At 50.2% G+C, this 15,426-nt stretch overlaps 1 protein-coding gene across 3 annotated transcripts in view; it reads left to right on the top strand.

The window, feature by feature from the left end:
- ASIC2 (acid sensing ion channel subunit 2) overlaps nt 1-15,199 on the top strand; it is a 1,299,235-nt gene extending 1,284,036 nt beyond the window's left edge. For all 3 annotated transcript variants that reach the window (XM_074940542.1, XM_074940540.1, XM_074940541.1), the window contains 2 exons: nt 11,952-12,020; nt 14,801-15,199. In XM_074940542.1, the coding sequence (XP_074796643.1) occupies nt 11,952-12,010 (59 nt within the window). In that variant the 3' untranslated portion in view covers nt 12,011-12,020; nt 14,801-15,199. The remainder of the gene's footprint in view (nt 1-11,951; nt 12,021-14,800) is intronic.
- The last annotated feature ends 227 nt before the right edge of the window (nt 15,200-15,426 follow it).

Raw genomic sequence — 15,426 nt, 5'->3', positions numbered from 1 at the left:
TACAGCTCGTTAGCCCCGGTACCTCTCTAGGCCTTGCACAAGGCTTGCAGCCGGGGGGGTTACCAGGCTGGAGCTCCCCAGCTCCTCTTGCCTTTCCCCAGCACTGCTCTACTCAGGTACCCTTCTCTCTCAGGCAGCCAGGTCCTTCTCTCTACAGCTAGAGAGAGAGACTGACCCAGCTCCTGGCTCACAGCCCTTTTATAGGGCCAGCTGTGGCCTGATTAGGGCATGGCCCCGGCTGTGGCTGCTTCCCCAATCAGCCTGGCCTTTTCCCTCAGGAGCAAGGTAACTGCCCGGCTACACTCAGGCTGGAGTCAAAGTTTGAAAATACTTACCAGAGCTCCGCTCCGGACAGCTCCAGCTGAATTTAAGCCCTGCTCTTTCCTTTATGAAAGGGGCTCTTAGCCTCAAGGGGAGCAGAGAACGAATTAAAAATAAAAGTCTTTATGCCCTGGAGTTTTCACCTCCCAGTCTCAGGTTCCAATCCAGTCTCAGGTGAGAGTGACTAAAAGCTGCCGTTGGCTGGCTGCTCAGAGACCCGTGGGAGATAAGAACACCGAGGCATTTTACATCAGAGGCCCACTGAGTTCCACTTTGGGTTATTTCTTTTTATGAAGAAAAAAACATAACCAAGATTCCCCCTTGGCATTACTTCTCTCCTCTTTCACCCTGTCTGTTTGTTCTAGTGAATATTGTGCCGAATCAACAGCTCAAATCCAATACCATTATCCCCATTTTACTGATGGGGAAACTGAGTCACAGAGCAGGGAACGTGATTTGTCCACGGTCATCCAGCAGCAGATCCAGGAACAGACTGTGTCCAGGTCGAGTGCTCTGTCCACCAGTCTACACTTCCTCGAAGAGGAAGTGTCTGTCTGGTTCCCCACAGGAAAGCAGCCACCTTGTTCCAGAGAGATGGGTTTGTGATTGTAACCCAGGCCTAGGAGTCAGGACACCTGGTTTCTATTCACGGTTCTGTCACAGACTCGCTGGGCAAGTCACTTGGTGGCTCAGTCTGACTTGTTAACACGTGCAGAGGGAGCTGAAATTGTGGTGTGAACATGCCACACACGTGTGCAAAGTGTAGTTCTTATCATCACAGCACCTGGCCCTGCTCCGCGTCCCACTGCCCAGCAGATGCCAAGGATTAGAATAGGCCATGGCAAGGCTCCTGGATGGGGCAGCGTGTAGGGGAAGCTTTCACTGCACCCCATCTGGGGTGGGATCAAGGATTTTGGTCCCCAGGGCTGTCGATCCGGAACTCAGGTCACTAGAACAAACAAAGCAAGAGGCTGGAGGGGGCTGAACCAACTCAAAGAGAGAATCTTGGCTGGTTTCTTTCATTAAAAGAAAAAAGCAGACTCCGCTGAGCCATGAAATATACCGGAGTGTATGTGCAGCATCCAGAAACTGTGGCCGGGCCAGCATGGAGCAGCTCCCTGCAGGGAGGGTCATATTGTTTCATGTCTCTGCCTGCGATGAGCACTTCCCCTTTTTAATATCACTGGTGCCTCGGTTGAATCAGCCAGGCAGAAAAAGACGGTGCACTCGCTTTTTTTCACAGGAAGTGCAATTGGTGCTGCAGATGAAAGAAGTGGAGATATTTCCAGACACGCAAATGGGGGGTTGAGGTTTGATCTTTCATCCACCCTGGGGGCCTGACGGACCCACATGTAACATTCTCCGCATCACGTCCCCATATTTAAAATGGGAACCCAAACACCAGGTGCATCAGGGCTGGAATGTTTCAGCGAGAGTTTGGGGCGGTGGGTCTCAGCCAGGGCATGAGTGGGGTCTGGAAGGAGCTCACATGCCAGTGGCTCCATCACCAGGGTGATGAGCGTGGGACAAGCGACCCCACTACTGAATGCCACCCAGCCCAGCTGGCACTTCGCCGCCCTCTCAGCATTGGGCTCAGAGGCTGGATAGGCCAGAGACTCAACTTACGGCTCACTGCTACAGGGGTGTCCATTCAGCACCGGGACACACTGATGGAGGAAGCCAGCCCAGGCTGTGCTAAGCCGTCGCACCTTCCATCCGTCAAAGCACCCTGCAAGGATCAGTCGGGGCTCTGTGCGAAGGAGAAGGGACAATCTCCTCATCCATGTTTTACAGATGGAAAAAAAGCAGGCACAGAGGATCAAGTCCCAACTCTAGGTCCCAACTCTAGGATAGAACCCAGGTGTCCTGATGCCTCATCTGGGCCCCGCCCAGTCCAGTCAAAGCCACCAGCATGTCTCCCCAGTGGGGAGCTTTAACTCCCCCTACCCTGAGTCCCCCATGTTTCACATTCCCAGCACCACCCAGGAACAAGTGGGCATCCCAGGCCCCAGCATCTGCCCGTGTTGCCAGCTCCGAAGAGCAGAGAATGAGTTGGGATGTCAGGCCACATCGCGGTGGTTTCAGTTTCCATTTCGCTAGCGTGCAGACTGGTGATGAGTCGTCACGGAGCGAAGGAGTTGGCCGGCCCATGTGTGATGGGCATGCACGCTACCTCAGCCGGACAAGCATGATATTTCCTAGGGACCAGGCCCAAGCTGGCCTCAGTGTACACAGCAGAGGGAGGATTTGGTGGATAGTTTCAGCTGGGGAAATTTTCCCTGCATTTCAATCCTTCCCACACCCTCACCGCTGCCTTCCTTTCATCCCGTCTCCCTCCATGGCCCTCGGAGCAATGCCCTGCACCCCCATGAGCTTCCCAGCCCCCACACTTCTGCATGCACCTGCATCATGCCCTGCTGCCCAAGGGGGCACCCACTGCTTTGCACCCAAGAGACAAACTGGGCTCCTGGCTCCATCCTGCTGTGGGGCACCAACGCTGGGAGATCATTTCAACCACCAGCCATGCCAGTTCACACCGTAGCCTTTAGAAGGGGGCAACTGGGCTTAATTCCGGAGTCTCCCCTACTCTGCCACCCCATCCTCTGGGACTCGACTGCCTCTTTCACCTCCTCTCAACAGGGGGCAGTGTAGTCCTAGGGGCGGGATGCCGGTGTGGGAGCCAGATGTCCTGGGTTCTAGTCCGAGCTCTGCTGTAGCTTTTTTCCCTGACATGAGGGGAACACAGGCCAACATGAACCCACAAAACAGGCCTTTGTCATGCACAGTCCTCATACTGGCCTGATTTCACCCAAGCACACGCACAGCTCCCCTTGAGTGCAGTGTGGATTCAAGGCAGGGCATGGGCCTCAGTTTTCCTCTGGCTGTGAAATACGGATAATGATACCTGCTTTACAAAGCACGTTGCTGATATGTACACCCCACACAGCACAAATCCTAGCAGGCTGACTTATGTCCAGACCTGCTGTGGGACAAATGGAGTCTCTCCCCTGGCCAAGGGTGTATCAGATATGGCTGGGGAGACAGCATTTTCCTGCCTCGGAAGGGAAATTTCATAACCTCAGAGCACTTTCACTTAGAGCTGAGCAAACAATAGGGTTTCCAGTTTGGGGCCAGACCACAAACTCTAAAAAAAGTCCAGTTTGAGTTAAACCAAAACACATTTTTTCATCAAATCAAAAAAATGCAAAATAAAAAAAATCATGTTGAATTGACTGAACTGTTTCACGTTGACGCGACTCTAATTTTGTTTCAAGTTTTTCATCTGGATTTTGGCCTTTTCAGGTGGCTATCACCCTTTCCGTTTTGGGGGCGGGGAATTGGCCACATTTGAAATCGAAACGCCACCTCAGCGCAAAACACTGAAATATTTCAACTTGGAAGCGTGTTGACTCTTTGGGAAGGAACATTTCCCCAGCTGAAACGATCCACCAAATGCTGTGTCCGGCTCCAAAAAATTCACTTTTCAGTGAAGAAAGAATTAGGTGAAAAAATTCCCCACACCTCTAATTTCATTAACAGTTCATAATAGCCCACTGCAGGAATCTCCCTACTCAGGCTTTGCACCACATCCTTCACAAGGTGATCTACAGGCCAGACCTGGCATCTTAAAACTCTGTCTTGGGACCCTAAATCCAGAGAGAAGCAGGCACCTGCAATGGAGTCACTTGAACAGAAAGAAGAAACTGGCTCGTCAGTGATGCAAATATCCCCCACTGTCCCCTTGGGATGGCCAGCCATAGGGAGTATGCTGCGTGGAGTGTGTGCAGCCAGAGGGCGCATACTGTCTGGTCACAGAGCATGAATTTACAGACAAGGGATCTGCTTTGAGGGGGCTACAAATGCATGGAAAATGCCCAAGTTTAGAGAAGTGGAAAATGAGCTATGTTTTGGAGTCTGGATTAGACATAGTGGCCCAAATCTGCATCCAGATCGATAGCAGAGCTGCAAGGCAGGCAGGGAGCCACAGTTGCCCTGATTGAGGTCAGGACAGGCGCTGATGGCTAAAAGCTACTTCAATCAAGGTTAAAAGTTAAGGGGATCTGCCTCACTCCAGAGTAGAGCGAGGGCGAAGGGCAGCTGGGGAATCTCTTTCGCTGGCGATATTACAAGCTAGATTGGATGCCTGGCTATCAGGAATGGCTGAAGGAGAAAGGAGTCAAGCCTTCCATGGGGCTGAGGGTTGGACAGAGGCCCCATCACTAGCCCGGCCCTCCCCAAAGAGGCTGAGGATTTCAAGAAAGCCCGAGGGATTTCATTTCCCAGCCGACTCCTGTGAAGACCCCAGCCATTAACATTAATGATCATTTCCCAAGCTTGCGAACGGCGCTGTAGAAAATGCAAACATCGCAGCAGGCTGTGTCCTGGTGCACTGACAGCCCAGGAGAATCCAATCTGATTCCTCACATGTGGGGCCTGCGGTAGAAGTGGCCTTCTGGAGGGATTGGGCTGAAGAGAGGATGGGAGCCTGGAACCAGGGAACTGGGAAATGGCTCATGGTTGTGGGGCTGCATGGATGAAGACATGACAGTGGGGGAAAGGAAACAGGCTTTGAGACTGCCAAAGCGGTGAAGGAATATCATAAAAAGACAAGATCTGAGCTGTGAAAGGGGAAGACATGAAGTTTGAATTCAGTCCAGTGAGCAAGTGTAACGCCAACAGACCCTGCTTGTTGGGGGGCGGGATAGAACTGGGGACCTCTGGAGCTTGGTGCATGAGCCTCTACCACATGAGCTCAAAGCCAACTGGCTGCTAGCTCAGGCTGTAGAGCAGACTCATTTTCTCTCTCTCTAAGTGGTCCAGGTGCCACTAGATGGGACAGAACACCACAGCCAGGAGGTGTGGGGGTTACATACTTCCCCTAGCTAAGGAAGCGCGTCCCGAACTTCAGGGACTTCCCCTTGAAATCCCAGACAAGCCCCCACTTGTAATGCTGATAGCCCGGTTGGTGGCAGGCGGGATAGAACCTCTGGAGCTTAGTGAGCTAAAAGCCAGCTAGAGCACCACACCCAGGAGGTGTGTGGGTTACACAAGCAGGGACTAGATCTGAATGGCTTCTCTCCATTGGCACCAGCTGTCCTAAACCCTGTCCAGAATCCAAGAACACCCAGCTGGAACTGGGACTTCCCCCGGAGGAATGGCAAGGTGCAGAATAAGAGCACCAAGCAGCTGTCTTAATTCAGGGACCACCGGCTCCCTGCATCTGTTTACCCCTCTCCAGCACTTCGGCTCTGCACTGGAGAGCTGCTGGTGAGCGCTCAGGTCCTGCCAGGGCTGGCGGCTCGAAAAGCTGCCATGTCAGAGAATTGCCCCGTCTCAGCAGAGCTAAGCAGCGTCAGGGATGGAGGAGCGCTGTCAGCCCTGCATGCAGCGGACAGCATAGAGTCAAGAGGGGCCGGCATGTGCTCCAAACGTACGTTTGCTATGCTGCTCCTGGCTGCCTTCATCTTTAATGCAAAGCAGCCTGCTGATTACAGGTCCCAGCATGCTGTGCTCCTTCTTGGTCAGCCTGGGGGAGGCTATTCTGAGTTATCTAGTAAGAGACATTCACTGAGAAGCTTGTGTCTCAGTGTTAGACCTGAACGAAGCCCACGGGAGAGGGGCTGCAACGGGAAATGTTCAGGAGAGTCTGCAAGGGGGGTTTACACACCATGTGCTCCTGGCATGCTGCTCTTGGGTCTCATTGCACGAGGGGTGGGTGTCAGAGTCAGGGCCCAAGTGCTTGTATTGCAGACTCAGAGCCAGGCTGCCCTGGCATGAGGCTGCATTCAGGCTGACCCAGGAGACCGGGCACAGACGCAGCAAGGGAAGGTGCACAGGGTGTCCGGGGGGTGTCAAAATGCCTGGACCTGAGCCTTCCCTGGCCCTGGAAGGCTCCTTGCGCAGATCTGGCTGCAGGACACAGATGATCCAAGAGTGCCAGGTCTGCACCTGAGAGCAGAATGAGTCTCAATCTGCCCCTGGCATTGGGAAGCTATGAGTTTTAAAGGCACTTGGTGTCGCTTTCTGAGCTGTGCCCTACCCTCTATTGGATGCCAGGAATGGAGGCCCACAGAGGCTAAGTGACTTGTCCAAGGTCACATAAGAGATCTATGGCAGAGCAGGGAATTAGTCCCAAGTGCTTGGCATCCTACCTGACAGCCTTAACCATAAGGCCACTCTTCCCCTCTGCTCCTGGACCTAGTTTAACTTGACCATTTAACCAGCTCACTCTCTGGGTATGTCGCCATGTGCTCCTGTCCCTGCTACATACACCCACTTTTCCCTACTCAGCTTGCTTGTTACATCAGCTGGATCCTGCTGCCTGTCGTTGGACTGAGCAGCACCTTATTCTGAAACAAGCCAGAGGGCTCTAACGCACCACTGATGGTTAAGCGGGAACAATTGCGATGCAAGCTGCTACACAAGCAGCCCTTGATTTCCAGCCGGGCTATTCACAGAGTGGAAAAGGCTATTGAAAAGTCACCCAGTGGTGGCACCCAAGCACGGCGGTCTCTAGTGGTGTGCAACACGGATGTCGTGAGGAGGCACATTCATTTAAGCAGCATTGTGGTACACTTCCACTGGAGTAAAGTGCCACTTCCACTGGCAGAATTGGGCTTTTAGACTCTAATCAGTTCAAGCCAGGGACTGCCCTTACTTTGTATATGCCCAGCGCTGCGCAGAATGCAGCCGTGATCCCGACTGGGGACGCTGGGTACTACAACTCCACAAATAATAATGTATCCCTTCGACAATATAGCTGTGGTTTGCCCTCAACAGCAATTCACAGGGATAACTTAGTTACAAGAGGGCTCCCCTATTGGCCGCTGAATGCAGAACATGCCTGCATAAGAGAGGAGTAAAAAACGGAAATGCAGGTTTCCGATTGCAAACAATGACTATCTTCTGTGGGCATGTGCGATGTCATGCCAGTTAAATGCCAGGACATATGTTGTTTCACTTATTAAACAAAAAGCTTTTCCGATATTTTAGTGACAGGCAGAGAATACTTTAGTAAAATAGTTTTGACCATTTTAGTAAGATAGTTCTTAACATATGCAAATATTTTAGTGAAATAGTTTCTTTTGAACATATGCCTTTTTCAAATGTCCTGGATATTTTAGTCTCATGCAGTTTGGGGCAGTCAAATGGCATTTTCAAAAGCACCTAAATAATAAGACCTAGCACTTAGATTGTGCTTTTAAGCAGAAGATCTCAAAGCACTTTACAGTGTCCTTATGTTATAGGTGGGGAAACTGAGGCACAAAGAAAAGATGTGAATTGCTCAAGGTCACCCAGGACTCCAGTTGCAGAGTTGGGAATAGAACCTGTGTGTCCTGAATTCTAGTTCAGTGCTGTATCCACTAAGTCAGACTACTTTCCTTGGGTTTGACATGTATGGCTTATTGATTTTCAATCAGCCTTTGGCCCTTGACTTGCTTAAGTACTTTTAAACAATCCCACTTTAAGGCCTGGTCTAGGCTAAAAAGTTAGGTCAGCCCAGGTACATTGCTGGGGGGATATGAAAAATCCACACTGCTGTGAGATGTAGTTAAGCCAACCTAAGCTCCTGGTATAGACAGCGCTAGCTTGATGGAAGAATCCCACTCTTGGGGAAGTGGCTTATGTACACAAATGGGAGAACCCCTCCTGTCAGCACAAGTAGTGTCCACACTGTAGCATTTCAAGAGTAGACACGTCTTAAGTGTTATTAAAGAGGTAGTGATGCATTTGCAATGGAAGGCAGGCAGTTCTACTGACAGAGTCCCTTCTGAGCAGCCATTCATATTTGGCGGCATTATTTTGCAATAAAATATAATGAAAAATACAAGCCTAAAACTTATACGGGCTTTGGAGTTCAAACATACTCTGCTCCCTGGTTTATATCTCAATCTGTGCATGCACAGAATTTGATTAAAATCCAGTCTCTCTTTTGGATTCTTTGATAAGAAGGTAATAAGAATTCTCTCAAATAAAGTTTCTGGTGGGAGGCGGGGTTCCATTCATAGAAGCTGGAGAATATTTTTCTCTTGCCAGGTTTTTTTCCTTTGGCAAACATTGATTTCTTGGCGTTATGAATGGAAATGACACTTTAGTCTGTGAGGCCTCTGCACAGTCGCACTGCACATCCCAAGAGTGTTATACACTGAGGTCATCTGGAAGAACTGTTAGAGATCAGTAACCTTCATTGAAAAAGGCCTTGTTTACACAGGGGAAATTGACCTGCAGAGCTCTTCCAGAATACCCTTTCTGGAATAGCTATTCTGGTATAATTTAGCTATTCTGGAATACCTCCCTTGTATGAACACTCTTTCCCAGAATAAAAGTGAGAGTGTCCAGATAGCTGTTCTGGAATAGCTATTACCAGTCAATTTCCCCTTGTAAATGTAACCCTTCCACCCATCAGAGTTGGCAGCAACAAGGGCCGGGTTCAATATCTAGGGGATCCATTCCAGTAACACAATGCAAACCGGCTCGAGCCCCCACCCAGTGACCTGGGACAAATATATACCACCCCCGCTGGGCGCCTCCAAGAGGCAATACTTCCCCTCTCGCAAGCACATAGTCTGAGTGTAGCAAAAAACCTTTTAATAACAGAGAGAAACAATGTGGCATTATGTTGGGGAAACACCACCAACAGGATTCATAACACAACCCATGAGCAAAAACCCACCCCAAGCAAATTGGGGCATGCCCTTTCCCTTTGGTTCTTGAGTCCAGCAACCCCAAATCACCCAAAGTCCCAAAAGTCCAATGACCCAAAAGTCTCTGTCCCTGGTCAGGGCAGCCCCAGAGTTCGAAAGTTTATCTGCAGAGCTTTTACCTCCCAACCTGGTTGGAGATGGTGGGTGGGGGGGAGAGAGAGATAAGGGGCACCTTACATGATCTGAAGCTGACTGCCCCACAGCTCCATAGGCCTTTGCTCCACTCCACTCCACCAGCCACCCCACAAACTGCTTCGCTCGGCTCTGCTCTGTAGCCCACAAGCAGCTCCCACCATCCCACAAACTGCTGCACCAGCCTGTCCACAAGGCACTCCAGCCATCCCGCAAACTGCTCCACAATATATCTTCAGGCTCCCCCACTACTTAACACAATGCTCAGTGATTTCAGCTCTTAGGTGAATTCATCTTGTAGTAGGGGAGTCTCAGTACTGGTGCACCATTAGCCTAAAGTGAGCTCAGCAACCTGTAACTAGACTCCTAATGGAATCAAAATTAGCTCTGATATTCCACAGTGGAGTGAGGGGGAAGTGCAATTAGCATGTAAAGCCCTCACCAAGGAGCCTATGCTACCAAATATTAATACTTATCCCCAACCTCTCTCTCAATTCACAGTTTTGGAACCCATGACCCTTGCCTAGCAAGTGCTATTTAGTTGATGGCGAGTCCCTCCATCATAACAAAAGGCCAAGTACAGTTCCAAGTACAGTTCCCATAATCAGGGTAATAACAATTTATTCTTCCTGCCTCAATAACAGAGACACTGGGGATCCCACAGCAGCCAAAGTGACCATTTGGGCAGCTATGGCCTCATTCTAGGCGGGGTGGGTGTGCCTATGCAAATGGATTCAGCCCCTGAAGTTCTTTTCCACAACTTGCCACACCTCACCACCAGATGTCAGGGTGGAGCTCATCCTGACACTGCTTACATCAAGAAGTCCCTATATTCTGGGGTTAGGACCCTTGGGATATTTTGGGGCTAGGATCCTTCACATAACACAAGAACCAGGGGGTCACCCATTAAATTAACAGGCAGCAGGTTTAAAACAAACCAAAGGAAGTATTTCTTCACAAAACACACAGTCAACCTGTGGAACTCATTATCAGGGGATGTTGTGAAGGCCAAAAGTATAAACGGGTTAAAAAAAGAATTAGATAAGTTCATGGAGGATAGGTCTATCAGTGGCTATTAGCCAAGATGGGCAGGGATGCAACCGCATGCTCTGTGTGTCCCTAAATCTCTGACTGCCAGAAGCTGGGACTGAATGACGGGTTGGCTCACTCAATAAATTGCACTGTTCTGTTCCTTCCCTGTAAAGTTTCAGGCACCAGCTGTTGTCAGATGATAGGATGCTGGGCTAGATGGCCCATGGTCTGACCCAGTGTGGCCATTCTCAAGTTCTTATGCAGATAGGTTAATCCATAATAGTACACTTGCAATTTCCTTTGAAGCACCTGGTACTGGCAGTCAGAGATAGAACTAGACAGACTGCTTGTCTGATCCAGTGTGGCAGTTCCCATGCTCCTGCCAAAGTATCTTTGCCCATCTACCAGCATCCTCCAGGGTTTCATGGCCTCTCTGGAAATAGGCCTTCTTGCTAGAGCTGCTCAGGAAATGTTTGGGGTGTTTTTTCAGGGAAAATTTTGGATGAAAACATTATGTCAGAATTTTTCTACAACACGTTTCGGGTTCACCTTGAAAGCCCAACGTTCTGTGGTTTTCAGCAACTGAAAAATTTCAGATGGGTGGGCAAAAATGGGGGGGGGAGCTTCTAGAAAGTTTTCACCCAGCCACCTGAGACTTTTCAATAACCGGAAACATTTCACTCGGGACGGCCATTTTCCACAGGCATTTCTGCTTTGACAAAATAGCTGCGTTCCGTCAGAAAACTGCTTCCTCTTCCCCAATTTTTTCTGTCGAGGGAGGAGACTTCCTCCCCCCAAAAAATACTGCAGATCTCCTGGGTCCTCTGTGCAGAGAACCTTTTTCTCTGCATAGCCTCGTGGCCCCCTTCCACTGGCTTCTCTGGCAGGCCTGAGGGGGGGAAATGTGACCGCCCCCGGGCCCCTCCTCTTTTGCTTTAGCCTGTCCCCTCTCCAGCCACGGAGCTACAACGCTGGTGCAGGATCTGGGCCTGCTGGGCATGGTGCTTCAGAGCCAGCTTATCCCCCTTCCTCAGCCTCCACTAGCTTCCTACGGCCAGAGAGCCTGGCCCTTATGCACTTTCCTCATTCAATTGCAACAGCTTCAGTTCGGTCAAACGTGGTGCTCCACAACCTGTCAGTTTGCATTCCCAAGCAACTGGATGCAGCCGTCTATCACAACCTGCCCGTGCCCGGCAGCATCTGTTCTGTGAGGGCACCAGGCCAGGGGACTGCCCCAGCGATTAGGCATCTCCCATGAAGTCCTTCTGCTCAGCGCAACATTTGCAGCCTCTTAGAACCATGCCAGCGCTGCTGGAGCCGGATGTGCAGTCAGCACCTGGCCCCCCACCCGGCTCATGAGGGCAGCAGGGGCAGGGCCCGTGTCTCCCAGATGCCTTTGCGCACTCAGCACTGAGGTGTGGGGCACACAATGGGCCACAAGCCAGATGGGGGGTGGAGGGGATGGGCGGCCCATTGCAGCTCCCATCCATAGAAACAGGGCTTGTGTTATCACCTGGAGTCAATCTTGCTGGGAGGGTCTGATGCCAGCCCACAGTCCCAGGAGCTGCACTGGAGATAGATCTGGCCTTCCACGTTCTCATGGAGACGTCAAGCTGCCCCCAGGCCCTTTAGGGAGTGAATCCCAGAGAGTCTTGGAGAGTGAGTGGTGTGTCCTGGCTGGCTGGGTGCTGCTGCTGCTCCGGGAGGGGAGCTGTGACTGGCTGTTCTTGCCTAAGGTAACCAAGTCTGCCTCTCTTTCAGCTGATCAAGGAAAGATTGTTAGACCTGCTTGGCAAGGAGGAGGAGGAGGGGAGCCATGACGAAAACGTGGTAAGGATCCCCATCAGTACCGTCACCAGGGGTCTCCATACTGTCCAGCTGCCAACCCCTGAATGGGCTCAATACTACGGGAAATCCCATAGATAGGGAGGCAGAATGGCCAAGCCCTACCACCAGGAGTCAGGCCCCAAACCTCAGGAGATGGCTCTAACAATCATGAGGTTATTTTTGAATTGGGGAGGAGGGTCTTTTTAATTGCTTTCTGCTTTTTGAGCATTTGCGGGGGTCCCATTTTCCAGCTTCTCTTTGAAACCCTGAGGACTAGAACCTCACTTTTAAAAAAAAAAAAAGAATGAAAGCTGAGATTCCCAGTCAGGGCTTTAAGAAAAACACCACATACTGCAAGACTTGCGATAAAATCTCCAGAGTTGTCAAGAGTGAATGTGTAGAAACTTCAAGCAAGGTAGACAGATCGGGTTTGGATAAGATAGATGAAACTAAAGAAAAACTGCAAGTTCTTTCATAAAGCATTCACTCCAATCAATGAGAGACTCTGGAAAGAACTTTCCAAGCAGCGCTCTTTGAAACATAAGAAAACAATTTTGTTCAAAATGTCAAACTTGTTTCTGTTTCACAGGGTTTGAAATTGACCCATTTGTCTATTTTTTTCATGCAATTTTCCGCAGTACTGTTAACTGGCATTTTTCTTAAAACGTTATCCCCAAAACGCGTTGTCTTGCTGAAAACTGAGTGCTCAGTACTTGCTTTTTCTATGAGGAGTTTGGAAATGATTTCTATAAACATGGCAATCAATTGTCAATACAAATATTAATAAAAATGATCATGGGAAATATTGCTGAAAACAGACAATTTCAATCCCGTCGACAACTTTTTGAAAAAAAGTTTCAGTGATATTGGGTGGGGGGGGGGTTGGGGGGAGTCATTTTTCAGCTACGACAAAAAAAGGCATCTTGTGCAAAACCAAATTGAAGATCTATTTCGGAGCCAGGTTTCCAGCTCACCCCTAGCAGGACCTTCCCCTCTGTGCCCATAGTGCAGGGCTTTTGGATGGCTATGGCCCAGATCCTCAAAGGTATTTAGGCACTTAACGCTCCATGATTAAATGGAGGCTCATGTCTGAAAAGGTGGGTCTCCCTATAACAGCTCTGTCCAGCCTCAAATCCAGTCCCTTGGTGTCCCTATGGAATGTAACTGCATTTTCCAGCCCTCTTGCTGATTTAAGGGTTGCTGTGTGGTCCTGTGTGCTGCTTCTGGGGAGTCTCAGCAAACTGGATGGAGAAGGGAAGGAGATGCAGGACCAAGCCAACCCATTTGGAATCTGACCTGTTCCGATATCTCCCTGGGGTTTTCTAATTCTCAGCCCATCCCCAGTCCGTGGAGAATCCAGGGGAGCATTGAGTATGGCAAGAGCAGGCACATGTCAGCTCTGAAACTCACCTCCTTGCTCTGTCTCTAGGACCCAGGAGAAGTTCAAACTACTTGCTAGCCCTGTCCATCCTAGCAGCAGGACCAAAGGAAGAGCCGGGGGGGGGACTCATGGGCTGACCTTCTCCCCACAGGTTGGGCCCCAAGCTGGCACTGTCCATTCAAATCATTAGAGTTGATCTGGAATTTCCCATGTAATTTTTTTCTTCGGTGGAAAATGCTGTTTCTGCAAAATTGAAATGTTCCACCTGAAGAGTTTCCAGTTTCGCTAAAATAAAAAGAAGAGAAATAATGAAAAATAAATAAAAATAACCCACGCTGGACCTCATTCATTCACCCACACTTAATGGCAAAACGGGGGGGGGGGGGGGTAACCCCAATTGGCCGTTTGAAAAACGTTTCTGTTTTTCACAAAACACAACATCTCAATTGGAATGGAAATGTTCACCTTGCTTTGAAATTTCCTATCTGCAAATCTGACAACATTTTGCCCCAAATGGCGGGAAACATTTTGCCCCAAATTTAGGTCCTAAAATTTCCACCAGCTCTGCTGTTAAGGGAAAGCTCCAAATGCTGGCTCCTTGCAGCCCTGTGTAGAAGCTGTGTGTGTCAGAGATGCTGCGTGTCCCTGGTGCTGAGTGAAGAGAAGGGGTGGGTCCTATGGAGAGATGCCCAAACTGGTGTGCCAGGGACACTCTGGACTGGGGATATTTCACTAGATGGGGGAAGTGAGAGGAAATGGAAGGTTCTGCTCTGCCACAATGCACTACAAAGCACAATGTGAAGCTCCCCCACCCCACCTCACCCCCCAGCTGTTACCCACTGCCTCTAAGGGTCTGGCTACGTTGCACTGTAAACGTGGATTCAGACTCAGGTTTGAGCCAAACCCCACCTCCATCTACACAGAAATCAGTCTGACTCGGGTGAGGAACCCCTCTGGACTCAGGCTCACGCACCCTGCTGGGGGGGGCGGGGGGGCAGGGGTCAGAGCCCGAGTCCTGCGGAAATGTGAGTCCAAGCGTGGATACAGCTCAAGCCGCAGACTCGAGTTCAGCAGGTCTGTGTAGTGCAGTATGGATGCGTTAGCACAGCTGTGAGACCCGGATCCAGCGACTGTAAACCCAGGCTCACAATGCCGTGTGGACGCTCAAGCGTGGGTTTGGAAACACTGAGTCCACAAGCCCCAGGTTTAAATGAGGTGTAGACATACCCCAAATTCCAGCCTGGAGGACCTCACACGCTCGTGGGGCAGCAGGGTATACCCCACCCCCCCCCCGCCCCCCACCTGACTTCAATAGCAACCCCTGGCAGCGCGAGGGCTGAGAGCCGGGAGTGGCTCAGCCGCGCCTGCCCCCTGCGGTAACCCTGTCACTCTCCTCCCCCAGAGCACTTGCGACCCCATGCCAAATCATTCCGAAACCATCAGCCACACTGTGAACGTGCCCCTGCAGACGACCCTGGGAACGCTGGAGGAAATCGCCTGCTGACACCTCTCCGCCAGCTCCGGAGTGCCAAGACTGACCGAAAGGAGACTGCACAGGAAAGTAGGGACCAAGCTCATGTTTGCACCGGGGGAAAAGGAAGAAAATCGCTATGCATTTAAAAAAATAATATATATCTATATATAACTGTATATATATTATACATCTCTGCCAAAACCAAGCAAGCGGCGCCTTGGACTTGACTAGCATCGTCCTTTCCTGTGGGGGGGCTCGTCTTTAGGATCTGAAGACACACTCTTTTTTGAACTGTACAGACCAACACAGACACTAACAAAACCACCATTTCATATACTGCCGACTGTATAAAGCACTTGCATGCCGATACTTTTTATGGCAATATATTCCTAGCTGTCTTTCTAAGCTCTGTTCCTCTGTACAGGCTCTGATTTCACTACCAAGAAGGAATTTTGCGGGCCCATCCATCCCTGAAAGTGCCGTTAATTAGGCTGTATTAGAATAAAGAAACAAACAAACGTGCAACTCTTGGACTTGCCTTACCTCCTTGTTCT

Source organism: Natator depressus, chromosome 27, assembly GCF_965152275.1.
Source record: "Natator depressus isolate rNatDep1 chromosome 27, rNatDep2.hap1, whole genome shotgun sequence".
NCBI classification, from domain to species: domain Eukaryota; kingdom Metazoa; phylum Chordata; order Testudines; family Cheloniidae; genus Natator; species Natator depressus.
This window is presented reverse-complemented; position numbering and strand designations above follow the sequence as displayed.